At 53.8% G+C, this 27,861-nt stretch overlaps 1 protein-coding gene across 1 annotated transcript in view; it reads left to right on the plus strand.

Annotated features, from left to right (window-relative positions):
- The first annotated feature begins 391 nt into the window (after positions 1 to 391).
- Positions 392 to 27,861, plus strand: part of LOC111152818 (zinc finger CCCH-type containing 18) — a 59,993-nt gene continuing 32,523 nt past the window's right edge. The window contains 4 exon segments of the mRNA XM_022511476.1: positions 392 to 528; positions 7,758 to 8,356; positions 19,255 to 19,339; positions 20,005 to 20,076. Coding sequence (XP_022367184.1) covers positions 7,772 to 8,356; positions 19,255 to 19,339; positions 20,005 to 20,076 — 742 coding nt within the window. The 5' untranslated portion in view covers positions 392 to 528; positions 7,758 to 7,771.

The raw sequence follows: 27,861 nt of genomic DNA on the forward strand, positions 1-27,861 counted from the left end.
TGCCCAGACTGCGTGCGCGGTGCGGGGCGGAAGCCACCCGCCGCCGCCGACGCCGCTCCCACCCGCTGCGCGGGCCCAGACGCGGGAACCGGCGGCGCGCGGCGTCACGTGAGCGCGCGGCGCGGCCCGCCTCCCCCCGACCCCCTCCGCGGACGTGGTCAGGCGGCCGGGGGCGCGCGGGCTCGGAGACACACCCTGGGGCGGGGCCTTCGGCGGCGCCTGCGCCGTGGCGGGCTCGGGCGGGCGCGCGCCGCGGGGGCGGGGCCGCGCGGAGGCGGCCGCGCGGAGGCCGGAAGGAAGCGGGCGGAGGGCGGGGCGAGCGAGGGAAGCCCGCCGGCCCGCAGGACGACCGTCGCGGCCTGATGACGTCGCACAATGGCCGGCCCCCGCGGGTAGTGGAGCCCGTTTGTTCCGCCCGCGTCGCGCCTCAAGCCGGAGCCTGTGAGGAGCGGAAGGGCCGAGGGACGCCTTCACCGCGCCGCCCCGACGCCAGCGGAACCGTGGCCCCCTCCCCGCCCTCGCGCTGAAGTAAGTGGAGGCGGAGGCGGCGGCGGCTGGGAGGCCGGGCCGGCGGGGAGGAGGCCGAGGCGGCCGGGCGGGGAGCGTGGCGGCGGCGCGGAGCCGAGGCCCGGGAGCCCCGGCGCCGCTGCCTCCGGGGAGCGCTCCGGGCTGTGTCCCCGGCCGAGCGTGGCTTTCGGGTCGTGGGCAGGGGTCGCGGAAACAGGCACGATCCTGCGTCCGGTCCGCGGCTCGCCGGCCCGGGCGGCCCTGGAACCTGCTTGGAGCCCGGAGCTCCGCGCCCCGCGGGGGACTCCATTCTCCCGAAGCTGTCATTTCTCTTCCGGGACATCGCGTGGCACATGTTTGCCGCCCACGGCGGGGGTGTGGGGGGCGAGGCACGCAGGGGCACCCTCCCGAGGAGACCGGCCCGGCCTGGGGATGGGCTCCCCCGGAACTTTGAGCTCTCGGGAGCCTCCCGGAACTTGCTCCCTCGTCTTCGGCGCGCACAGGTTGGGTGTGCTGGCCGAGCCCCAGCGCGCGCGCCGCGCTAGGCATGAACTTCTTGCTCCTTCAGCGAGGAGCCCGAAGGATGCCGAGTCCTTTGGATAAGCTGTAGCCATCGTGCCGGGAGAGCCCAGGACTCCGCCTGAGCTTTCTCGAGCACTTTAGGGCAGCGCGTTTGCCGCGTAGAGTGGTCGGGCGTCTTCGGAGAGCTCCGGTCCGCAGGCTCTTCTGCGGAGTAGGTCAGTGCTCCATCCGCCGGGGGGGATCAGGAAGAAGAGGGTGTCTGGTACCTGCCGTGCTGCCTGGGGGCCCAGCAGAGTCTCACCATCTCTTCGTTGAGACTCCCCTCCCTCCTGTGCTCGTGGAGTGGAGTTGGAGTCTTTGCTGGAGAATTTTACAGTCTGAGCACGCATGTGTGTGCCAAACTCCTCTCTGGTTTTGGGTGGGGAACGCCCAGAGTTGTAAGAAAGCTTTGTGGGATCATTCCAGGGAGCCAGCAGGTAAGCTGTGAGCTTGCTCGTGTGGAAGAAGGGTTTTCACTTTTTCACAGCTACCTGTCGTCTCAAGGTGAGTGCTGCTTTCCTGGGGAGTTTGGGGTCAAGTTTAGTCAGTTTGGGGTGGAGTCTGTCATCTTCTTTGACATTCCTCCTTTAGATGCTGTAATCCATGAGGTCATGAATCAGAATTTTTTTTTTAAGATCTTATTTATTTATTTGACAGAGATCACAAGTAGGCAGAGAGGCAGGCAGAGAGAGAGAAAGCAGGCTTCCCGCTGAGCAGAGAGCCCGATGCGGGGCTCGATCCCAGGACCCTGAGATCATGACCTGAGCCGAAGGCAGAGGCTTAACCCACTGAGCCACCCAGGCACCCCATGAATCAGAATTTTTAAGCAGAGGTACCAGAACTTAAACATTCAAATGGGAATTGCTCTGTTAAAAGTTGTTGTCCTAAAAGGTTATGCTTACATTTCATGGGTGCTCCTTTGCCTAAACCGCCTTCTAACTTGTGTATCGGCAATAAATACGAAAGCCGTGTGATAAAATTGGTCTCATTAATAGCCGTGCCCCATGTTTAAGCAGCAGTCGTCTTACCTGGCTCGGTAGCGTACCTCATGTACTACCACACCAGGCTCTGAGTGGTTTCCTGTGATTTCTCAAAGTGACCTGCCTTGACAGGAGGGATACCTGCTTCTCCCAGAGCACCAGGAAGGAACATTGCAGGTTCGAAAGGTCAGTCAAGCAGAGAAGTTCCCCAAATGGTCTGCACTTCAGTATTGTCAGTGGAGTCAGCGTGCAGCCTTCCAGAGTGGCTGCTGGGACATGAGGCAGCACCCACTGCGTGTCGAGGTCTGGGGCGGTCTTCTAAAAACGGGGCACTCACTTCCAGTTTCTTCCTGGGATGCAACAGGTAGTTTATCAAGTAACAAGATTTTGCTACTTACTCAACAAGCATATGTCGACCGTCGTCTGCTGAATGCAGTAGTGGAAACACAGGGACGGACACTTGTCGTTCAGTTCTCTGGGCAAGTTCACCATCTTGTGGGTCAAAGAACCGAAGAGGTAGTTCTAAAGTTCGCCAAGAACCTTCAGTTACAAGGTGATGACGTGAGAAGAACAACTGAGTAAAAACCATGAACTGGGAGTTGATGCAGATGGGACGAGAGGACCCTCCGTGTCATCATCCGCACGCGGTAGGCTGCGTGTCCTCCCTAGCGCCGGGCCGCACCTGCGTGCTCGGGGGTTGCAGGACTGGATTCATCTCAAAACAGGATGTAGAAGCCCAGAGAGAGCACAAACCAGCCCAGCCCTGGGCCTGACACACAAACCATCCTCTGACTCCCGGTGACACTTCTCTTTTGTGCCACAAGCTGTGACTCAGGTTGTTTCTAATAGGTAGATTCTCGGGCACACTTTTCTCTCCAGGGTGCTCGCCTGCGTGTGGCCTCATACTGTCAGATCGCAGGGGTTCCATCGGAAGAGAAGAGACGGGACTCTTCAGGAAATTGTCAGCTCCTAAGGGTGATTGTGTTTCCCATTGTGCCTAGGGCAGCCCCTCTTCATGCCTGTTGTAATTGTTTTTTGTTTTTTTAAGATTTTATTTATTCGTCAGAGAGAGGGAGGGAGTATAAGCAGGGGGAGTGGCAGGTGGAGGGAGAAGCCGTCTCCACTCTGAGCAGGGAGCCCGATGCGGGGCTCGATCCTAGGACCCTGGGATCATGACCTGAGCCGAAGGCAGAGGCTTCACCGACTGAGCCACCTGTTGTAATTGTTAATAGTGACCCCTTTACAGTCTCAGGTGTGACCCAACTTAGACAATAGTTTACATGGAGCACTGCCACCAAGGGCTAGCTGTTCGCTGAGCTTGGGAAACGCAGAGGTGATTCTGAAGCCTTCTACTCAGGTACTTTATGGAGGGGAGGGATCTGCCGGCAGACTTTGTAGACAGTTGTGCGTGGCGTGGTCAGTCTGGATGTGTACTAGAGCGACGTATAGTATACTTAGGGCAAGATTCTCAATTTGGGAGTAGTAGGTAAACCCCAGGGGATTTAGAGCTCCTGAAAGTGGGAGCTAAGTTGCATACATTCAGTTTTTTTCTAGGGAGAGAAGCCATCCCATCCCCTTCATCAGATTCTCAAAACAACCCGTGCTCCGCTAAGGCTAAGCACCACCACCTAGAACAGCAGGCTGCCCTCCTAGTAGCAGGTGCGCCCGGGACCTTTTGCCCTGCCCCCTTCTGGTCAGCACTGGAAACTGCCTTTGAGAGTCAGGAAGCTCAGGGCCTTTGTGTCCTTGGCGTGTTGAAGTGATATCCGAAATTTAAACTGTGGGGGATGTACTCAGAGCTTCTTAAAATTACTTGTCCTGCCGCAGTACACCGGCCTCTCAGGATTGTGATTCCAGTTGGCATTTCCCGGGGCGCCCGTGTAAAGGTGTGCCCCTCTGTGGTTTCTTTTCTTGGATTCGTGTTTAGTTTACATGCCCAAGAGCCAGACTTCAGACAAGGTTAAAATAAATGACTGATGTCACCAGTCGGCCTCCATGTGTCCATAGCCGTTCTAACTAATAGACCATATAAATGACACGCTACCTTTTCCATGTGGATGAGAGCGTTCTTGTTTCTGGAGGGCCTGAGAGAACTGTAGACGGATCAACACGAAATGTTAAAAGGGAGAAAAGAAAAACGGGCAGAATCTACTGGTTCAGTAGAAGTCCCCAGGAATGGGCTCTGTTCCCAAAAAAGAGTTTGTAAGACCAGTTTGAACTCAGGTTCCATTTTCCTGTAGAAACAACAGCAGAAAGCGGGGGCCGGCCCCCCAGCGGGGAGCACCAGCTCATTTCACACGCGGCGCAAGGCTCCGTACCCAACTGCACGCCCTAGAGGCAGCTCTGATTTGCAGTCCCAGGATACCCGCTCAGTGGCTGTGTGGCCTGGGCTCTCCGCCGTGACAGGGAACGTGGCTTATTCGGAAGGCGGACGTGAGAGATTGTTCGGGTGCCTGACACAGGGGTCATCTCTTAGCAGGTGGTGGTGGCTGCCAGCTTCACCGCACACGTCCTTGCAGTGATAGAGTCTCGTGTGGAGTAGAGAGCTGTTTGTCGAGTGAGGCCGCGAGTGAATGACTCAGGTGCGCCCAGAGACTGGAAATGCGTCTGTCAGGAGCGATAGGGGTCTGGTTCTTAGAAGGTGAGGATTACCTTTACTGGTCTCACTAATTCAGTTTAAATTCAGATATGTGGAACCCTTGCCAGGCATGTTATCAGGCTTATCTCATCTAATTGTTGCAACAGCCTAGTAAAGTAGATACTGTTGTCCCCGTATTTCAGGGGAAGAGACAGACTGAGGTGTGGCAAGTGCACGTAGTTGGCCCAGGATCCCGAAGCTGGGAAGCAGAGGGGCTGGGGTTCAGCTCTAACACAGAGCCCACGCTGTTGCACCATCTGCGTACCCCATTACACTGCAGCACACCAAGGGGTAAACTGCCCGCTGGCCTGGCCCACGTTTTGCACTGGTTCAGGCATTTGAAGTTAGATGCTCTGTTTCTTCCATTTCTTACTCGAGGATTTGATTTCAATTTCGCAGAATATAAAAAGCAATTTGGATCAAATCATGACCCTGACACCGAAGTGCAGACCCATCTGCGTCCGAGCCCCAGCAAAGGGCTGTTCCCAGGCCGGGGGAGCTTGTGGCCGTGAGCAGGGTCGGGTGTTGGGAGGCCGGGAGCAGACTTGTCCTTTGCAGATTTTTAAACTAGTTTGAGAGGACGTGTAATTTGAGATAACATTTGATTGATTTAAGTAAGAAGTCATTTTGTTTTCAGGGTTACCATTGGACTAAAAAAGGTGGGAATCAGAATTTGCTGGGGGTCGCCTGGGGGGGCTCAGTCGGTTGAGCATGCAGCTCTTGGTTTCAGCTCAGGTCATGATCTCAGGGTCATGAGTTCAAGCCCCGCATCAGGTTAAGATTCTCTCTCTCCCTCTCTCTCTGCCTCTCCCCACTTAAGCAAAAAGAAGAATTTGTCAGGTTTCGAGTAGGATGTCTGAGGCTCAGGGACCAGCTTCAAGTGACTGGCTGCCCGCAGGGTACATGTCTAGATTCAGCAGCTGGGGAGACGAAAGTCGCTGCCCTCCCGCGAGGAAGGTTTCTTATGGATGGTGTGATAAAACTGTGCGAAGACGGACATAGGACTCATACACAAAGGAAAATCTTACTCCTTAGTAAAGGGGAAGGGGCCCTGAGTGGCTGCCGTGACCCCCTTCCTTCCAGGCCCTGTGCAACAGCTGCGAACAGAAGGCCCTTAGCTTTCGGGCACCTGGCTCATCGTTCCCGTGGCCAGTAGGTGTGCTGTGCACAGGGACAGGTTCTGCCCCGGGGGTAGAGTGCCTCTTGATTTTCAGCAGAGTCCGTCTTTGGAAGACTGACTTTTTTTGAGAGGGAGAGAGTGTGAGCCCTGGGGAGGGGCGGTGGGGGGGCAGATGGAGAGGGAGAATCTCAGGCAGACTCCCGCTGAGTGCAGAGCCCCAGCCCCGTGCCAGGCTCATCCTCACCACCCTCAGATCACGACCTGAGCCCGAGGCTTAGCTGCCTGAGCCACTCAGGTGCCCCTTGAGGCCTGACTTTTTAACAATCCTCCCCAGTAGTCCTACCTCTGAATAGTGCAGTTAGGAAGACTGAAAAGTGAGTCATTTTTAAAACTGTGGCTGTGAATGGATTGGCTCGTAAATTTCTATTATTGTTAACATTTAGTTGATTTATAAAGTGAATTTTAAGTGATTTGTCTTAATGTGTACTCAATTATAATAATTTCCATTAACTGCAAAGAAAATTATTTTTAAAGATTTTATTTATTTATTTGGCAGACAGAGATCACAAGTAGGCAGAGAGGCAGGCAGAGAGAGAGAGGAAGGGAAGCAGGCTCCCTGCTGAGCAGAGAGCCCGATGTGGGGCTCGATCCCAGGACCCTGGGATCATGACCTGAGCCGAAGGCAGAGGCTTTAACCCACTGAGCCACCCAGGCGCCCCAAAGAAAAGTATTTTTAACTGTAGGTTAAGATATCTCTTGGTATATGCAGCTTTAAACACAGTTTTTCCTTTCAGAAGTATAAACTTGAAAGATATATATTTAGTTTTTAGTTACATGAATGCGCAAAATAATTCTTTATATTTAAAGTACGTAATTATATGGTGTGTTTCCAGATCTTGCTGAAGTACCAAGCTGTGTATGTGCGACATGCATTATTTTAAATTAAAATTTTGAAGAACCAAGTAAACACTGAGCCCCTCACTCGTCCCATTATTTCCAACTAGTTCCGCAGTGACTCAGGCTGCACTGGTGAATGCTGACTGTGTGCTCCTGTCCCACTCTCTGTACTTTACGTTTAAACAGATGGAACGATGTCCTGTCACTGGGCATGGGGTGGGAAAACGAAAAATGTCTGATGTATCATGAAGTCTAGGTTAGTAAAAATTGAAGAAAAAGGTCTTCTGAAATGACATTCTTCTAACATACAATTTTCAGCCGGAGTTCTTTTCCGTGGCCTAGCTCTGTTAGAATGATGGCTCTCCGCTTTTCCGTGAGGTCATCTCAGCATGCATGAACGGATGCCACTTTCTGGGCATCTGTTGGTGGCCCCAGCATACAGATCTGTGATAAGGCCCAAGGTCTGTGTGTTTGAAGATTCTGATGGGGCAGTTGGGGCCATATTTGGAGACGTGCGTTCAGGAACAGGACCTAGCCCGTGACCTGGGGACAAGGCCCGCCAGGGTTTCTGCTCCAGACCCTTGAGCGTGGCTCTAGAAAGATAACAGTGTGCCTTTAGTTTTGTTGCCTCATTCCACAATGCAGCTTTTCTTGAATTTTAAAAAGTAACTTAAGGATCCAGAAAGCTTTCCCTTGCTATGCCTGCCTGTCTCATTGCTCACTCTCTGTTCACCTGCCGGGTGTGCTTGTGGCGAGGAGTGCTCCAGGTCCCAGCCAGATCGCCGAGCTGTGACGCACACACAGCTTGGGGACTGCGTGCAGCCTTGTGGATGCGTGTGTGCGGGGCCAGCCCATGGCCTCCCTGGCGGGACCGCCAGCAGCAGTGGTCTGTGGAGTGCAGTCTGGGGTTTGGGGGGGCGCTGTGGGACCAGGAGAGGTGCAGGTCCTGGTCCCCCCTGCAGGTCGGGGATGAGCACGGGGCCAAGAAAACCAGGCCGAGATTGACTTTCTGTGTTGCTGACTGCTGTGTGTCTGTGTTCTCTTCCTTTTGCAGAACTGTGGGTACCGATGGATGTGGCCGAGAGCCCTGAACGGGACCCTCGCTCTCCAGAGGACGAAGAAGAGGAGCAGCAGGGGCTCTCGGACGATGACATTCTGAGGGAGAGCGGGTCCGACCCGGACTTGGACGGAGCTGGGGGGAGGGCTTCTGATTTGGAGGACCAGGACAACGCCGGCCCGGGACTGAGCCAGGAGGAGGAGGAGAGTCGCTCTGAAGAGGAGGACCAGGACCGGGAGTCCGAGGCCCGGGACCTGAGCAGGGACCCCACGAGTCCCCCGCCTGGGGAGGAGGGGGACGGAGGGGAGGAAGAGCGCACAAGCGACCTGAGGGACGAGGCCTCGTCGGTCACCAGGGACCTGGACGAGCATGAGTTAGACTACGATGAGGAGGTCCCCGAGGAGCCGGCCCCCGCCGGGCAGGAGGACGAGGCCGAGAAGGCCGGAGCCGAGGATGACGAGGACAAGGGGGAAGGAGCTCCTGGGGACGAGGGGGCGACAGGTGTTCACAGTGTGGAAGACAAGGAGCCCCTGGAGACCGCCAAGGAGAAAAACAAGGAGGATGATGATGGGGAGCTCGACGATGGGGAGCTTGATGTGAGTGCCTGGGCTGGCAGGGGTTGGGGTGGGGCAGGGAATCGGGGGCAGGAGACGTGAAGGCTGGGACGTCAGAACCGCTCTGAGAGCAGTCCCTGTGGTGATTAGGGAGTGCCCGAAACCAGGCAGGACAAGGAGTAGGCTGGAACAGAGAACTTGGGTCAGGCGCTTGGTAGCTGGCAGTTCCGCGGACCCTCCCCTTCACTGCTGCTGGCGGACGGTGTTCAGACGCCTGACCCAGATGTTCTCTTGAGCTCTGGGTTTGTGTGGTGAGTGGAGATCGTTTCTCCTTTTATTTTTGCTATCTTCAGATGATATTCGAGGTCACGTTCAACTAAAACCATCGTGGATTTTCAGGTCTGTTAGGTCCTTGAGACTGATGCGCTCCAAACGACGAGCTCAGAGCTTCCTTTGAGTTCTGTCTGTTCTTCCAGGCTGTCTGTGTCCCTGAGCCCATCCTCCGACAAGGATGCCGGCTGGGCCAAGCATCTCTGGAGGTGTCCCCGGAAAGATCCTTAGGAGTGGATCATAGGGGGCTGTCTCCAAACACCTCAGCCTTTGATCAAGCCATCTCACTTGGTTATAATTGACTTAAATACTCTGCGGTTCAGGTTACAGAGACGGTAATACTAACATACCCTCTCAGACGCGGATAGGTCGGGTTTTATGATGCATCATCCAGTCGAAGGACTTTAATCGTGGTCTGTTTTTCTTTAATTAGTTCTGGGACAGTTAACACACAGTAGCCCCAGTGTCGGGTGCGCACCGTAATGATGCAGCCCGTCCACACATCACCCATTGCCCCCCAAGACAAGCGCACCCCATCATTCTGCCACCTCTTCCACCCGTCCCCACCCCCTCCCTGGGGGCCAGGAGTGTGTCCTCTGACATCACCAGTCTGTTTCTGGGTTTGTCTCTCTCCCTTTGCTCCTTTGTTCCCTAAATTCCACGTCCGAGTGAGATCGTATGGTATTTGTCTATTTCTGGTTTCTTTCACTTGGCATTACATTCTCTAGCTCCCTCCATGTTGTCGCAAATAGCAGGATTTCCCTCTTTTTTACGGGTGAGGAGAGTTCCATCGTGTGTCTACACCACGTCTTTATCCGTTCATGTATGGATGTGCATGTGGGCTCTTTTTTCCGTGTCTTGGCTCTGGGAAATAGTACTGCAGTAAAGCTAGGGGTGCGCGCATCCCTTTGAATTAGTGTTTTGTATTTTGGGGGTTAATGCCCGGTAGTGCGATTTCTGGGTCGTAGGGTGGTTCTATTTTTAACCTTTCGGGGAACCTCCATGCTGTTTCCCAGAGTGGCCGCGCCAGCTGGCATTCCCACCAACAGCGCACGAGGGTCCCCCTTTCTCCGCATCCTCGCCAGCATCTGTCGTTTCCTGACTTGCTAATTGTAGCCGTTCTGACTGGTGTGAGGTGGCGTCTCAATCTGGATCTGATCCGCGTTTCCCTGATGAAGAGTGACGTGGAGCATCTTTTTGTGTGTCTGTCGGCCGTCTGGGTGTTGTCTGCGGTGAACTGTCTGTTCACGTCTTCTGCCCACTTTCTAACTGGGTTATTTGGGTTTTTGCTGTTGAGTTTTGTAAGTTCTTTATTTTAGGTACTAACCCTTTATTGGGTATATCATTGGCAGGTGTCTTCTCCCATTCCACAGGCTGCCTTTTAGTTTTGTCGGCTGTTCCCTTTGTTGTGCAAAGGTTTGTTATTTTGTAAAGTCCCAGTACATTTTTGCTTCTGTCTCCCTTGCCACTATGCAGACATATCTAGAAAAACGTTGCTGTAGCCGATGTCAGAGAAATCACCACCTGTGCTCTCCTGTAGGATTTTTATGGGCTCAGGTCTGACATTTAGGTCTTCAGTCCAGTTTGAGTTTGTTTCTTGCGGCCCAGTGCCACTCTTTCGCATGTTACTGTCCAGTTTTCCCAACAGCATTAGTTGAAGAGATTTTTCCCCATTGCATATCCTTACCTCTTTAGTAATCATGATTTTTTGAAGCTATATTTATGTATTTGAGAGTGAGTGCACACACATGTGCTTGTGGTGGGGGAGGGCCAGAGGGAGAGGGAGAGACAGTCCTAAGCAGACTCCCCACCGAGCATGGAGCCGACAAGGGGCTTGATCTTACAACCCAGGCTGAAACCAAGAGTCGGACACTCAGCTCACTGCGCCACCCAGACGCTTCTTTTGTAATCACGATTTTTACTTATTTTTTTAAAGATTTTATTTATTTATTTGTCAGAGGGAGACAGCCAGAGAGGAAACACAAGCAAGGGAAGCGGGAGAGAGAGAAGCAGGCTTCCCGCCGAGCAGGGAGCCCGATTTGGGGCTCGATCCCAAGACCCTGGGATCACGGCCCAAGCCAAAGGCAGATGCCCAACAACTGAACCATCCAGGTGCCCCTATAATCATGACCTCTAAAAGTTGAGTTTGGGGGGTGCCTGGGTGGCTCAGTGGGTTAAAGCCTCTGCCTTCGGCTCAGGTCATGATCCCAGGGTCCTGGGATCGAGTCCCACATCAGGCTCTCTGCTCAGCGGGGAGACTCCTCCCTGCCCCACCCTTGCCAGCCTCTCTGCCTACTTGTGATCTCTGTCAAATAAATAAATAAAATCTTTTTTAAAAAAAGTTGAGTTTGGGCACGGAGCCTGAAGTCCTCCTGAGTAATGCTTTTATTCAAAGGAGCTGAGAGAGGGACAGAGCACATTGAAATAATCAGGGTTTTTTAAAGTACCCCAGGGGAGGGGATGCTGCCTCTCCAGGAGTCGTGGCCGTGGAAGGTGCGTGGAATAGGTCTCCAGAATGTTGTGGTTTAGGGGCGTCCGAGGGGCTCAGTCGGTGAAGCTTCTGCCTTTGGCTCGGGTCACGATCCCATGGTCCTGGGATTGAGCCCCATGTGGGGCTCCCTGCTCAGTGGCGAGCCTGCTTCTCCCTCTCCTGCTGCCTGCTGCTCTGCCTACTTGTGCTTTCTGTCTGTCAAATAAATAAAATCTTTAAAAAAAAAGAAAAAGAAAAAGAAATGCTCTGGTTTAGGGGAGGGAAAAGATTGCTGCTGTGGAAGTACTTAGCCATTGGTTCACAGTAAGCTCCGCACTTCGTAGCCAGCTGCTGGTACAACAGGGCTCGGTCCATTTCGAACTGTGGTGGCCAGTGGCTGTGCCTGGTTAAGTGTGTGGGGTTTAAACCCTGCCTGTCTGACTTTGGTTCACAAGAACAGAACGGGGGTGGGGGGTTATATGGTTGTAAGCTGAGAATCTTAGATCTTTGGTCTTCTCACAGCCAGGTGAATCGTTTCCGTTTGGAGCTTCGTTTAAAGGGTATCGTCAGGACGTGATTAGGCAGGCGCCCCTAGGTTTTCGAGCTGCGCTTCCCTTCCGGTTTTGGACAATGTGCCTCTGCCACAGGGTTACTGAGGAAAGAGATGCTGTGAAACTCAAGGTCGTCAGTTTGTGTGAAATTTTAGGTAAAAGATGAAGTTATTGGTTGAGATTGCGTGTGAATGTGGTTTTTCGGAGTCACGGAGAGAAAAGCCGTGGCTTGCTTCTGTCCTAAGGAAACAAGGTCTCCTGGTGACCAGGACGCTGTGGGTCCTTGGCTGCCTGTTTGCCACTCAGAGACGATCAGGTGCAAGTTCTCACGTCAGCTGTGGAATAAGTCTTGGGGGAAATTCAGCTCCTTTCCTGCCTTTCCATGGTTCTGTGGGGTCAGGTGTCTCCCTGCAGGTCCTGGAGAACCTTGCTGTCCTCGCGCCAGCGGGCTTGCCACCACTCGGATGTAGTGGTGGGACCTTGGGTTGAACCGAGCCAGCCCTGGAAAGTGTCCATTGCTAGAGATTGGCCAGTTTCCCTAGAGGAAGCATGTGGAATAAAAATCTAGCTTGGCTTTCTTGTCCCCTCAGATCCTACCATCGGCTGGCTGGCTGGCTGGCTCTGCCCTCCGTCACACCCTCTTGTCAGGGGCCCCCTGCCGCGCTGGAACAGTGCTGCTGAGGACACCTGAGCGTGGCTTCGTTCCGCCGTGCGGACCCAGTCTCCCCACGCCACAGATGGGACCTCTTGGTCACGGCCCCGGGGGGCCCTGTGTCATGCCAGGGTCACTGCACTGTGCCCGGGGTGTGAGCGTGCAGAGCAGGACCCCACCCCCGCCCCCTTGGAGACCAGCAGACCTCAACAAGGGGAGGACAGGCGTCGAGGATGGTGACTCTGACCCTCATAGGAGCGCGGCTGCCTCCAGAGCCTCTCTGCTGATTTCCGCTTGGCCCCGCCGGCTGCGCTCCCCGCTGCCCCCCACCCCTTGCCATCAGTGTGAATGTTGCTTCCTTTATGGGGGCTCTGCCTCCTCCCTGGGCTCTGTTACCCCTGGCTGGGGACTCTGTTTACTTCCACACACTCAGGCCACTGGTGTGTTTGTTCCTGTTGCTTCCCCCTCCCCCCACCTCCAAAAATGCAAGTTCCCGAAGACCAGAACCTATCTGGGCGGCTCACATCGGTCTCCCCAGCACGGGCACGCTGTAGGCAGCCAGAAACTGCGTGCTGAGCAGACGGCGAGCCCCTGTCACGTTAATGTTGAGTGCTGTTGAAGTATGTAGTGGCCGTGGGCAGAGGGGAGGCTCACCCTGGAGAGCTGTTCCCACAGATAGGGCAGCCCAAGTCCTGGGTGCGGGTGGCCAGTGCCGGCCCTCAGCACAGTTGCTGGGGCCCAGGGTGCATGTCTGTCAGTTTGTATGCGGCCTGCTCCGGGCCCGGCCCCATCCCGGCCCTTCATCGCTCCCTGACTGATCCCTGCTGCGGTGTTGCCCCGTGTCCCCACCAAGCGGACATTCCATTCCCGGATCTCTCCTTCCCAAGGTGCCCCATTGGTCTTCTGGCGCCGTGTCCTCCTCCTTGTCCCAGGCCTGTGACCCTGATGGAGAGGGAGCCAGAGGTGTGCGCCTCCTTCTGTAAATAGCTGTTTTGTCAGTCCTTTCGCTTTGTCCCTTTTACTGAGTGCTTGCGAAGTAGCCTCTGGCCTCATGGAAGGCGAACGTCCCGAAGGGCTTTTCGCTGGTCGCTTTCAAGCCCGCTCATACCTGGCTGCTTTATGAGAGGAGTTGGGCAGCTTGGCTTACACCTCAGAAGTGGGCATTCCCTGATGTCCCTGCGAGTTCCTGTGCCCAGCAGGCTCGCTGTCCAGAGCACACCCCCACCTCCCTGCAGCCTCCCGGCCCTGAACTGCCGGACAGCTGAGTGCAAGAGTCTGAAAAGTCAAGTGCTTTTCTCCCTGTCGTGACACATCTTCGTGCCTTTTTTCTCCCTTTTAGATTTCGGGTCACTAGGATAGGTGACCTGATGTGTGGCCGGGTCACCCCCACCCGCCCCAGCTTTTCTGCCCTCTTAGTATTTTTCCCGATGGTGACATCAATTTGTGCATAAACCCATAAATTTCTTTTTTCTAAACCACACAATTTGTGACTAAGATCTTGAATGACCTTTATATGTGTTCGGTGTCCTGCCGGCACAGCCTCCCGACACAGATGCTTTCTGAAGTGCCGCATGCTGCCGTGGTCAGGCCGGGAGGGTTTACACACAGCGCTGGCTCGTTTGTGGAGTGGGCGCCGAGGGTCCCTGCCATCCGAGCCCCAGGGAACCTTAGTTAATCCATAGTCCCCCACCTGTTCTGGAAGCCACACTTATCACAGACTCACCTGTGACTTTGTTTCTGCGTCTGCGTCTCGCAGAAGAGTGGAGGGAGCCCGCTGGCCCCACTCCTGCCGTGCAGAGGCCTGTCCTTGCCTGTACCCGCTGTCTTGCTGGAGCTCTTCCTCCTGCCTGGGTGGGAGGAGCCCTCAGATGCGTATCTGTGGGTCTTGATTGTGCCTTTTCCAACTCGGGGCCCCCTGTCTGGTGTGTGCGTCCTTCCCTTTGTTCGTGTGTTGGCTTTGGTTTTCTTTTTCGTCATTTGGTCAGTAGAACTTGGTGCTGTCCCTTTGGGGAACGGTGGACTGCATGTTATGTTCCAAACCTGCGTTCTTCGGTGACTCTCACACTGGTGGGTTGGACTGTCAGGGACAGCAGGACAGCAGTCCTGAGTGGACAGCCAACCCCTGGCTCCCAGGTGATTGCTCTCGGCCCACCCATGTGAAAACTACTTTAAACATTTTCTTTGCAGGTGGTGTTTTGTATTTTCTCCTGTTCAGATCTGCGTGTTCCTTCTGTGTCCAGATACCTGACATCCTCTACGAAAGGTGTCCCTTTAACACACTCCCTCTGGTGGCTTAGGGTCTCCTCTCCGCAAGGGCCCTGGCTCCTTCCAGGTGGTGCCCGTGGGTCGTTTCTGCTCTTCTCCATGTCACTTCACACACATGCTTAACGGCCTTGCTGAAGCCCCAGAGGCAGCCGCCTGCGCTGTCTTTGAGCAAAGAGGGAGTGCCAGGTCCGCAGCCTGAAGGACTGCCGCCCCCATGTCCTTTAGTCTGGTCAGCACAGGCTCACGCGGGCGCACCAGCCGCAGCCCCCACCCCGAGTGGCAGGAGTCCCAGAGCTCTGAGGACAGAAGGGTTTCCTCGCTCTTCTGGTGGCAGATCTGGCCCCAGTGGACAGCAGGCTGTGTGTCCTCTATTTACCGCTCGTGGGGCTGGTCACGTGTCTCCGCACAGAAGGAGGTCTGTGTCCTTTTCGGGGAGCTGTTGGAGAGCTCTGCTTTTACCGCCTTTGTAAAGCCGGAATGTTTCTGAACTCCCGAAACGCATCCGCCTCCACGGGTTTCAGGTAAGGGACGATGGGTCTGTATTGTTGCCCCCTCCTGCCCACGCAGAAGCCAGGATCTGCGGACGTGGTGGGTGGCCTCGGGGGCCTGTGCCTGTCCGCCGCCCCACGTGCCCGGCCACTGCTGACCCCCTCTCCGTGCAGGAGCTGCCGTGGTGGAAGCCGCTTCCTGTCGGAGAAATAATGTGCGTGCGTTGTTTGTGTTTGTTTGTTTTAAAGGAAAATAAAAACCTGTACGGAGCAGAAAGTAAGGCCAGGCCGCGTTGCTTAGACAGTCGTCTTTTGGGCCCTTTCCTGTTAGTCGTGACCGCGTCCCGAGCTCTCGCTGCTAGGGTGCCCCGAGACGCCGCACACGGAGCTCCTGGAGCGCGGCCACCCGTTCTGCTCCAGGGCTCCCCGGCTCGAAGTGGAGGCCCTCGTCCTTGTGCACACTGTCAGGATGCGAGCCCAGGCCTTCCCCCCAGTCCTGTCTCGTAAAGCCATCGGAGTCCAGTGTGCCCCGCGTGTGTTTCCCGGAGGACGCTCTGAGGCCGGCGTGCCAGCCTGGCTTTGCTGAGGCCTGCAGACCCCGGAGAGCCTCTCCCACCCCCCGGGTTCCATGCTCGGGCTGGGTCAGCCTGTCCAGGTGGGGGTTGCGGAGAGCCTCAGGAGCGCTGTCCCGTGTGTACATCCACCAGTGTGCTCTGCCTGACTGCTGGGGCCCCTCCCTGTCCTCCACTCTCTGCTGTCCCTGCGGCAGCCACACGACGGGGCGGTCTGAGAGAACCCGCGTGCAGGGCGCGCTCGCCGGGCCAGCCGCATGCAGCCCAGCAGGGCGACACTGACTCTTGAGTTCCCGTTTCTTCAGCCGCGTCTGCATGAGACTCTGCAAGGTTTAACGACTTCTTTTAATTTTTCATCACTTGAAAAGCCATCCTACTAAGGGGTTCGTTGAAAATTTCAGGATATTACATTGCCTCGTGGTTTATTGATTGTTGTCCTTTGTTTTTGAATTGAAGGGGAGCCCATAACCCAGCCTAGCACCAGGGACAGGCGTCCGTCTCCATTCTGGCGGGTGTGGGGGCTGGCGGGGGCGGCAGCCAGCAGGGGTCTCCGGGGGACGTCGTGTCGTGAGTGCTCTGCCGTGCATTGCTAGGTCTGTCACAGAGCGTGTCCCGCGGCTGCGCAGGACTGCTCCGGCTCACACGGCCACTTACCAGTCTGGAGATGGGAGCCGGTTCTCCTTTCTGTTCCGCCAAGTGTTGGAAGTCCCAGCTTCGCAGAAACATCTCCTTAAATCTCACCCAGTGCCCTTGCTGTGAGCTGACTGCGGACCTGCTCTCCTCATCTCCGCTCCTGTGCCTTAACTTCCAAGTGAAGCAGAGAGATTCGAATGGCTTGTAATCTCTCAAAAGAGCTCGCTTTCCTAATGACCGAAGAACCTGCTCTCCGTTTGAGCCTGTGTAAACTGCACAGGAAGGGTTGGCCTAGCAGTCATCTCTGTGAGGACAGTCGTGAAAAGAAGACACTAAGGGCCAGAGGAGAGCGGTGCTCTGTCCCGCACGTGAAGGGTGCACGTGCCCTCTGAGACGTGAGGAAATCGTCCTGCGATTGGGAAGGTGGGAGGCGGTGCTGGTGCGCGAAAGGGACGGGCCTCAGCTAGACGATGAGTACGTTCTGGGGACTAAAAAAAAAGTCCTTGAATAAATTATTTAATCTTTTTCAAAGAAAAGTCATTCTGTTGCTTCTTAAGGGATATAACTTTCTAGCAGCTGTTCTTTTCACTATAAAATGTTGGGTTTTTTTTTTAGATTTACTTACTAGAGAGTGCACACCTGTGCAGTGGGGAGGGGCAGGGGGAGGGAGGAAGAGTCCTCAGGCAGACTCTGCCCTGAGCATGGACCCCCGCACGGGGCTCAGTCTGCCGACCCTGAGACCATGACCGGAGCCGAAACCAGCAGTTGGACACTTAACCAACTGTGCCACTTGGGCGCCCCTAAAATGCTTTTGTAGTAAGTAAACATTTTCAAGGCAGAAATGATACAAATACCTAAGCTTTAAAAGTAAGTCATCAGAGGGCGCCTGGGTGGCTCAGTGGGTTGGGGCCTCTGCCTTCGGCTCAAGTCATGATCCCAGGGTCCTGGGATCGAGCCCCGCATCGGGCTCTCTGCTCAACGGGGAGCCTGCTTCCCCCTCTCTCTCTGCCTGCCTCTCATCGCCGTCTGTCAAATGAATAAATAAAATCTTAAAAAATAAATAAATAAGTAAGTCATCAGAAACCCAGGGTTTGACTTCAGTATTTTTTCATTAAACAGATACTTACCATTGGCCACAAGCCCAATGCTGTGCTTGGACATGACATAGTCCGGCCTGGGAGAGCTCCTGCTCAGTTGGGCAGGGCCGTGGTGGCCAAGACCTGTCACAAAGGGAGCTGGGGGTAGGGAGCTGAGGGCATCTGCCATCTGAAAATGAGACGAGCTGTGCGTTAACAGAAGCAGAGAAGGAGGCTGGGGTCCAAAAGGCCACTGCATGTGGGCAGTCAGGAGAGAGTGGGGCACGAGGCAGGAAGTGGCTCCAGACCGGGTGGAACTGGGCTGTAGTTTGGATGAGCGCAATGCTGCAGGAGAGGGGAGATGCTTCCATGAGTCCCACAGCCTGCCCTGTGTGACCCCCTGGGTTGGGTGGCTTGGAACAGGCTTGGACACGGGGGCTCCATCTCAGACCTCCCGACAGAAATGTCGGTGGGGTGGCTGCATACTGCTCTGGACTGCAGGCGACCCCTGGGGCTGGGGGCTCAGCTGAGGGACACAGGCGGGTGTCTCTGCAGGTCATTGGGACTGAGGCCCTGGAGTACTGGCAGCTGGTCAGGGCACAGAGCAGTAGTCCGGATTGCGGCTGCTCTTGGGAATCCCTGAGGGCAAGACCCACCCAAGCTCCCGTGTTTTCAAAGCCCCTGCGTCATGTCAAGACTTGACAGCCAAGGTTAGGAGCTCTGGACTACAGAGAGAGGGGCCTGGGACTGACTGACCTCCCTCTTCCCCAGCCCTAGGCTTTTAAATTAGAGGACGGGGATGTTTAATTTTTTTTTTTTTAAAGGAGCTGCTTTGAAATATACCAGAACATTTTGTTCCTTTTTTTTTTTTTTTTTTAAGGTTTTGTTTATCTGAGTGAGAGAGAGAGAAAGAGAGCACAAGCAGGGGGAGTGGCAGGGAGAGGGAGAGAGAGAGGCAGAAGCAGACTCCCCACAGAGCAGGGAGCCTGACTCCGAACTTGATCCCGGGACCCTGGGATCACGACCTGAGCCAAAGGCAGACGCTTCACTGATGGAGCCCCCCAGGTGCCCTAGAGTGTTTAGTTTCTTTTTGTTTTGTTTTGTTTTTTTTTGTTTAAGATTTTATTTATTTGAGTGAGAGGGAGAAACAGGCTCCCCACTGAGCTGAGAGCCTAACGACAGGCTCCCCACTGAGCTGAGAGCCTAACGTGGAATTCAGCCAATCCAGGACCCTGAGATCATGACCCAAGCCAAAGGCAGACACGTAACCAGTGGAGCCACCCAGGCGCCCCGACAGTGTTTAGTTTTAAGAACAAAATATTCTGGGGCACCTGGCTGACGTGGCTGGTTAAGTGTCTGACTCTTGATTTCAGCTCCGTCCACGATCTCACTTGGGGCTCCACACTTACTGGGGAGTCTGCTTACGGCTCTCTCTCTGTGTCCCTCTCCCCATTGATGCGCTGTCTCTCTCTCACTCTCTTTCTCTCTAAAATAAATGAAAATAAATCTTTAAAAAAGAGCATAAATATTTTGCTCTATAAATCTTGTTGAAACGTTGGGAGTATTAGAAACCTGAAGTGTAACCGTTTTCTGCCCAGCATTGCTAATGATGGGAGCCGTGGTGAAACCCTGCTTCGTCCCTGCCTTGCCTGTGTCCCGGGGTGTTTTTACTTGGTGTTCCTCTTTGTGCCTCAGTCTTGGAGGCGAGCTCGACACAGCCCCATCGTGACGGCTGAGGAATCTGGGTTGGGAAGATGCGCGTGAATTGCCGAGCGGCCAGACACCAGTCTTGAGAAAATGTCTGTTCTGGTCGGGGGAAGCCGTGCCTGTTGGCCGATGCCCCTCCCACCTCCTTTCTCTCGTTAAGGTGATTCCATCTTAAGTCCTGTTGTCTCTGTTTCAGGATGATGATCTGGAGGAGGGCGAAGTAAAGGACCCCAGTGACAGGAAGGTGAGGCCGCGCCCCACCTGCCGATTCTTCATGAAAGGTAATTGTCCAAGGGGCGTGGTGTGGCCTTGGCTTTTCCCGGGACTCTGGTGGTGGTTCAGCTCTGAAGCTGCGCGAGGCTGTTCTTGGGGCCAGACCATGACCGTTGGCGGCAGTGTTGGCATCAGTCCTTCGTGGGTCTTTGCCTCACTTGACTGACTTGGAGGGGCCGGACTCGCCATTTTCACACTTGTGGTTCCAGGCCCACCTGTTTCTAGAGAACCATAGCTCTCATGGCGACAGTATCATTCCCTTTCCCTAAGGCCAGACGTCCCAGGCACCAGTGCAGACATTTTCCCACAACTGTAAGGAAAGTTGCCACTTTTTTGCTAAATGTATCGAAGCCGAAGTACACCCTTCCTTCGGAATGGAGCGGCTCTGAGTGCAGCACGGCCCGCTCGCTCCGGGAGGGTGCACGGCGCAAGCCAGGTGGCTGGGACAGGCGGCAGAGGCGCGGAGCGGGGCAGACCCGGGAATGGCAGTGCGAACCCCGGTCCGCGAGGGTCGCCGTGCCGAGTGGCTGTAGTTGGGGCGCGGTCCTTGTAGTTCCGCGCTGTCCGTGCACAGGTAGGAAGATGCTTGTGTTGGTCCCGCCTCACTCTGGCCCTGGGCACCCTCGCTCGCGGCCCAGCGATTTCACAAGGGCTTCCTGTACTTCTTTTCCAGATGTTGTGGCAGCATTGTCCACTCCTCTTGCACCAGTGTCACATTCCATGCCCTTCAGAGGCCAGGGGACAGGTACAAAGTCTACGATACTCACTCTTTGTTCCGGAGGCCAGACTTCTTTCTCCTGGATCCAGCATTCTGATGTGAAGCCAGAAGGAAGGGGGAGGCTCAGAGGGGCAGAGAGCGGTCGTGGACCGCTGTTCTTAGAGGCACTGGAGGCTCACGGGAGCCTTGCGGATGGCACGGGGAGGGGGGACAGCAGGGGACGGTGGAGTCTCACCTTCCCGAGAGGGCAGGCTCTGCCCTTGAGCAGCCCCTGGAGGGCCCTCTTCCGACACCGAGGATGACGCGGTGCAGAGGGGACGCGGGGACCAGGGAGCCGATGCGCTCAGGACCCGGGTCAGCTCCCTCTTTGGGGCGCGTGCTCCGGGCCCGTGCCGTGTACACACGGGCTGCGATTTCTGCGGAGAGGAGACTCCTTGGAGGTAGACGTGCGTGTGATGAGCTCCGCTGTTTGGCCACGTGCGTTCTGCCCTCGGGAGAGTGGCTGCCGGTGACGCCGTGGGCAGTGTGGGCACCCTGAGAACGCAAAGTGTGTGGTATGTCTTAGGAAGTCAGTTCTTGACAGTTGTTTAAAATTTTGGTGTTTGAGGGGTGCTTGGGTGGTTCATTCGGTTAAGTGTCTGACTCTTGATCTCGGCTCAGGTCTCAATCTCAGAGTCATGAGTTCGAAGTGCACCTTGGGCTCCACGCTCGACATGGAGCCTGCTTTAAAAAAAGTTTCGGTATTTGAAATGTTAACATTTCAGAAAATTTTAACTTACGCAGAGGACTTCTTTTCCATAATTATGTGGCATAAATGATGTCAGTGCACCTTTGAAATTTCTAGATGACAGAGGAGACCAGTGCGTACGTGCTCGCATAGGTGTACGTGTGGTGTGGTCAGACTGTGGCTCAGCATCCGGGCCGGCCCATCAGGACTAGCCAGGGGCTCCGCCGGCAGGAGGCAGCGCCACCCGTCGGTGCCACAGAGGCTGCGGTGCACGGGGCCGCCGCACTCAGGTGATTTCCGGAGTCGAGCAGCAGCACGTGACGTTACTGCTGGGCCTGCAGCTCAGCGTCCTCAGGACTTGCCTCGTGGGCAGGGACCGGGCACCGTCTCCGTGGACCCTATGGTCCCCAGGGCCTCTTCGCAGCGGGAGGGAGATCCCTCCAGAGTCCAGTGAAATGCCCAGCTTGGGTTTACAGACAAAGGCCAGCGGCAGGGCTTTCTGCGGGGAAATCCGAGGCTAGCGGCAGCCGGCCTTCTCTGCAGCTCGATTGCGCAGAATCGGTAACTCGTTTCAGACTTTGCTTCTAAGTATATATTTACCTTTCCTGCCCACACTTGTTCGTTCTGCAGAGTAGTGTGATACAAAAAGAAATGGTTGATGCCCTGGGGGTTCTAGAACACATCTCTTGCTTCTTTTCTTAGTTATGCGAGTTTTTTTGGGTGAAAATGTTTTTGCTTAACCTTCAGTTTTTAAGCTTGGTATTAAATCGAGATGAGTTCGTGTAAGTTCCATTTATTAGCAAGAGAAGTCACTTTAAAAATAATACAGAATTTGTTGTGTTAGACGAGATGCGGAGACCTGAAACCTTCACACTGGCGGGAGCGCAGAGCGGTGCAGGCACCGGAGGACAGGCGGCGGCCCCGAGAGCAGGAGAGGGTAGAGCTCTCCGTGACCCAGTCACTTTTGCTTCTGGGTCTCTACCCATGAGACAGGAAAACGTACACCCACCAAAAATCGTATGTGACTGTTCGTAAAAGCAGTGTTCAAAATAGCCAGCAGGTGCAAACAACCCGTGTGTCCGCCAGCTCACAAGTGGTCCCACACAGTGCGGCCTGTCTGTACAGCGGGACGCCACGCCAGCCCACAGCTCAGGAAGAGCGGACCCCACCGCGCAGGCGCACCCCGAGGACGCTCTGCCACTTAGAGAAGGCGGACAATAAAGTGTCCCATCTGGGCGTTTCTGTCTATGCGAACCGCCCAGAATGGATCTGTCGGGGCAGGAACCGGGTTAGTCGTTGTCTAAGCTGCAGAGCCTGGGAGGAGAGAGGCCGTGGGAGTGGGCGGTGGGGGTGATGGCCAGGGAGTCCTGGGCTTCCTCGCAGGGCAACGGCTGCGCACCTCCTGCGTCCGTACTGAAACTCACTAAATTACGCTCTGTAGATGGAGGTATTTTGTGGTATGTGAAATCTATCTTAATTTGAAAATTCTTTCTAAGAAAATTTGTTAGTTACATTCCTATTAAAAGGTTTCTGCAGATTAATCATTAATTGTCCAAATGGATACATTGGTATTTGTGACCATGGACAATGAAATGTACTTAGAAATAAAAATGGAAACATTTTTTAAAAGATTTTACTAATTTGACAGAGAGAGCACCAGCAAGGGGAGCAGCTGGCAGAGGGAGAGGGTGAAGCCAGCTCCCCGCTGAGCAGGGAACCCGATGCGGGGCTCGATCCCAGGACCCTGAGATCATGACCTGAGCTGAAGGCAGCGGCTTAACCCACTGAGCCCCGCAGGCGCCCCTAAATGGAAACGTTCTTAAGCATCAGTGTTTGGTTTGCGGTGTGTTTCTGCCTCTGGTGTATTTATGTTGAACCATCAAGATGTATAAAGTGCTGTAAAGGCCTAAATGACATTGTCTTTACATTGTGGCCTACTTCAGGTTTCTGACTGAGCCAGGCGCTAATAGGGCCTGTTCTGTGGCCAGACCTTGTCCCTGTTCCTTCCTGTTTCCCCCGTCCTTTCCATCCCTCCACCCCTTCTCTCTCTCTCTCTCTCTCTCTCACACACACACAGAATTTGGTAAAATATGCCTGAGGTGAGGTTTGCCATCTTAACTGTTTCAGAGCGTATGTTCGTGGCGTGTTCACTTTGTTGCCGTCACCCTGTCCGTCTCTAGAACTCTTTCCCTCTTGTAAAACCGAAACTCTGTAGCCATTAACAATCACTTCCTATTCCTCCTTCCCGCAGGCCCTGGCCACCACCATTCTTCTACCTGAATTTGTCTGCTTTAGGTGCCCAGTGTGAGCGGAACGACACGATTCCTGTTTTTCTGTGACCGCCTTATTTCACTCATCCTGCTGTTCTTGGGGTTCATTTGTGTTTTAGCGGGTGTCAGAGTTCTTTTTTCTTTTTTTAAGATTTTATTTATTTATTTGACAGACACAGTGAGAGGGGGAACACAAGCAGGGGGAGTGGGAGAGGGAGAAGCAGGCTTCCCGCCAAGCAGGGAGCCCGATGTGGGTCTCGATCCCAGGACCGTGAGATCATGAGCTGAGCCGAAGGCAGACGATCAACGCCTGCACCCCCCGGGGCGCTCTTCCTTTCCTGGGTTAGTGGTCCACCGTGCGTACACCGTGGTTTGTGTATCCGTTCATCCAGTGGTAGACACGGGTTGTGTCTGTCTTTCTGCTGCTGTGAACATAGGTGTGCATGTGTCTTCAGGACGCTGCTTGGGAATTTTGGAGCTGTGTGCCCAGCACCAGAACTCCCGGATCGTGCACTCATTCTCTTTGTAATTCCTCAAGGAGCCCCCGTACTCTTTTCCGTGGGAGCAATAGCGCATTGGATCCCCATCCATGGTGTGCAGGGACCCAGGGCCTCCTCACCGACACTTAGTGTGGCCTGACTTTTTGGTAGTAAGCATCCTGATGAGAGATGGTATCTCGTGGTGGTTTTGATTTACATTTCCATAGTGATTAGTGATGCTGAGTGTCTAGTCATGAGCCCATTGGCCATTTGAACAGTCTCTTTTCCTCAGAGAAATGTTCATTGCCTTTTTTGAATCCCTGCATTCTCTTTTATGTTTAAAGCAAATCTTCAGATGTGGTCTGCAGACCCCTGGGGGCTCTTAAAATTCTTTGAAGGGACCCTGAGGTCAAAACTACTTCTGTGGTCGTGAGCTGGTAATGGGGCTGACCGCCACACACTCAGGGTTCAGTGACAGCAGTTTCATGTAATGATGGCTCTAAGAGAACAGTAAGAGTTATAATTAAATTTTACATTTGAGTGCAGGTTTTCTAAAAAAAAATTGAGGTATAATATCCATGCCCTAAAACTCATGTTTTAAGCATACAATTTAATAACTTTTATTAAATTTACCAAGTTGTGTGGCTGCCACCACAGTCCAGTTGTAGAACATGTCCATGGCCCCAGGAAGACCCCGCAGTGCTGGTCTTCCCCACATTCCGCATGACGAGATGGGGGCACCCCCGGAGCCCCTCTTCCGCCCAGGGAGGCATGGCCGCATCTCCAGGGAGGCCGCGAGGCTTGCGCTGTGAGCGGGGTCCGCTGCGGTGACACAGAACACAGTGTCCTCTGAAACAAATTGAGCCTGCCACCTGCGGGAGAGCAGCTGCCAGTATCTGTGGCTAAGCAGGAGCTTCGGGCTCTTACGTGAAAGTCAGGATTTTGGAGGGCCTGACTGTCCACCTGCGGTGCTTGATGACTTTTCCAAGTGACCAGTGTGTGGCGTCACAGAGTCACACCTGCGCAGAAGGCCCGCTCGCGGCGCAAGGTGGACCAGCGGGCATCAGCACAACAGTCGGAAACATTCAGCGCGAGGTTCCAGGCCCCGCGCCTCCGCTAACGGCAGCCCTGCCGCGCCTCAGTGTGAGGCTGGCTTCCCTTCACCTGCTCCAGCCAAACCAGCCGTCCCGGCGAACTGAAAGCAGAAGGCGCCGAGAGCGCCGCTGTCCCGTGTCCCTCTCAGCTGGAGAGGTTTGCAAAAAAGCAGGGAAGGCTGCTTGTGTCACTAAGTATCTGTAAAAGTTTTCACGAGTATTTATGTTACTGTATCATCAGCGTAAGTTACACGTGGCACGAGCTGTGTCTTTTTAAACTTTTTCAGTCTTAATGTCTAAAGTAAATACCGATAGGTAGGACCCGTTTGTGACTCTTTGGGCTGCTAAGACTTAAACGTTAAAGAACTTCTGGTTTCAGGTCTACCTCATTTACAGAGAAGCCGCCCACGCACTATTGGAATTCTTTCCCCGGTGCAGTGCAGGGTTTCCTTAGAGAAGTTATGGTTTTCTCTCCAGTACCACGAGAGGGGACCGGTTGTCTGTGAAATGGGAAAGGAATGTGCTCCTTTATGTTCTCTCTTAGGAACTTGCCCGTGATGGTCCGCGGACTTGATGCTCGTTAGGACACGCGTTTGTAGATTCTAGGTTGGTCCTTAATATTGGATGATTACGTTTTTTCATATTCTGCCTCCTTTCAGTGGTGACTTCTTAAAACCATGAAGCACTTTAAACCTCTTGACTTTTATAGTCCTGCTGTTTTCTGTTCTGAGTTACTCAGACTCCCAGAAGTGGGCCCACCATGTCTTATTTAGAGATAACACTAGCAGACTCCCTCGCGACGCAGCGAGGCCCCGTAAACGGTGCGAGCGCTGTGCCGTACTGACCGCCAGGCCAAGCGACAGTGAGACATATTAACTCTCCTCGTGTGTCTGGACCCAGCACGTGCACATGTGGCTTTCTTCTCCTGACGTTCCACGCTGCAGGAGGAGCCGGTCGGGTCCTTGATCTGTCAGGTGTGTGGTTGTGAGCGGTGGGCTACTGCCACACACAGACGTGGCTTTGGTGTCCCATCGTCTCTGGGTGCAGTTCCTCTGATCGCTGCAGAAGAGCCTATAGGTTTTCTGCAAAGGTTGTGCCTGTCTCACTGGTCACAGGTGTGTGGGTACTGTGCACACAGTTCCTTTTTCATAGATCTGTGATTTAGTGAAGAGAAGCAGGGTCAACACGGCGTGTGGTATAAGCAGGGGAAACTGGGTGGGTTCATCGACTGACTGACGGACCCACCCCCAGCAAATTGCTCACTGTCTCTGGCAGAAGGCCCTGGAAGCATGGAGACTTCGCTGAATCCCTTTTAGAGTATCTGGATGTATTTTTATGTTACTTTTATTTCTTACCTATAAATATTTCGTATATTTAAAATAACACTGTCCGCAGTGGCGTACATGATGATAGAAAACAGTAGTTACTAAGATGCCTGCCGTTCAGTTAAGAAACATGATCAGTGCCTTCGAAGCCATGTATATGCCAACATGAAGAATCTTGTCCCCTGTCCTGCTGCTGTGACCACGCTTCCATGTCTCCTTGTTCCCTGCTAGCTTGTGACCAGGTCCCTGCCCGGGGTCCTCACATTGTTAGGAACCTGTTTCTTCCCCTGGTCAGGGGCACAGTCCACATAAATTCTGTATTTGTGAAGCTTCCTTTGGAAGTAGAAGAACATAGAGTTTTATAGCAAGATTTTTCCTCCATTTTCTAGAGAATATTTTTCCCTAAACAAAATGCTTTTTTAAATTATGAAAGTATTACTGACAGAGAGGATAGTAGAAGATAAAAGTCTTTTTACTATCCAACAGTTTGGGGTGTTTCTTTCCAGGCTTTTTTCTACACAGATAAAAATTCACTTTTTAAAAGGCTAGTGGATGGCTGGCTCCGTCGACAGAGTGTGCAAATCTTGATCTCGGGGTTTTGAGTTGAAGTCCTGCATCAGGTGTAGCGATGACTTAAAAATAAAATCATAAAAAAAAATAGGGGCAGCTGGGTGGCTCAGATGGTTAAGCCTCTGCCTTCGGCTCAGGTCATGATCCCAGGGGCCTGGAATCGAGCCCCACATTGGGCTCTCTGCTCAGCAGGGAGCCTGCTTCTCCCTCTCCCTCTGCCATTCCCTCTGCTTGTGCTCTCTGGTTCTCTCTCTGTCAAATAAAATAAATAAAATCTTTAAAATTTAAATAAAATTATAAAAAAGAAGTCTGCCGGGAGATCTCACACTCCCTCGCCTGCGTGTGCCGGGCGTCTGTGCTGGTGGTAGGTATTTGAAGACCTTCTGCCCAGAGCACGGCCTTCTTGTGTTTGCTGGCTAGGAGTCAAGACACGTCCAGCTAGGATCTTTGCACACCCAGGAGCACACGGTCCATGAGGCCAAGCTCCTGTCGCCCCACAACGACTCAGGGGGCACAGGCTGCTGCTCTTGCCTCTGGCACTCCTGACTGATGTCTTCCCTTCCTCTTTTCTCCCCTGCCTGGTGGACCAAGAAAAGATCTTTTTGTCTGTAGACTCGTTGGGTGATGTTTTGTTTTCATTTTGAAAATATTTTACATATGGGGCGCCTAGATAGCATCCAGCTCTTGGTTTCAGCTCACGTCAATGTCTCAGGGTCATGAGATCGAGCCCCACACCGGGCTCCACGCTCAGCATGGGGTCTGCTTGGGCGTCTTTCCTCTCCCCTTCCCCTCCCCCCTGCTCCTCCCCTGCACACTCCCCCTCGCTCTCTCGCTCTCTCGCTCTCTGAAATAAATAAGTAAAGTCTTTTCAATAAAATATTTTATGTACAAAAAAGAACGGAGATTACCAAATACCCATTTGTCTACCACCCAGGTACATATGTTAGCTTACAAAAGTTATGGGAACTCGGGGTTTAGGCTATTAATACTTTCCTGCACTTGCAGACTTTCTGCAGAAAGTCTCCGTTGGTCTTGTACCTGCCCAGCAGTGAGGGTGCCGGGCGAGCTCTGTGACACTTAGACAGGGAAGGGCTTGGCAGTGTTTGGAATCCCTTATGTACATGCGGGACTGCGTCCAGGGTCTGTTTTCGGTAAAGCTCTCTGCGACTCTGGGACCTGAACTCCTCGTAGTATAATGTTTTCTAACCTCTGACTTAAGTGTGATTTCTCTAGTGCTCTTAAGAATTTTAAAAGTCATTTTTGCATTTCCAGAGAATTAATTTTAAGCATACTTTATTTTGCATTCAATTCAGCTCAGTATGTTATTAGGTTGGTTTTAATCCAAGT

Source organism: Enhydra lutris, unplaced genomic scaffold (genome assembly GCF_002288905.1).
Source record: "Enhydra lutris kenyoni isolate GAN:26980312 unplaced genomic scaffold, ASM228890v2 scaffoldscaffold30, whole genome shotgun sequence".
In the NCBI taxonomy this organism is placed as follows: domain Eukaryota; kingdom Metazoa; phylum Chordata; class Mammalia; order Carnivora; family Mustelidae; genus Enhydra; species Enhydra lutris.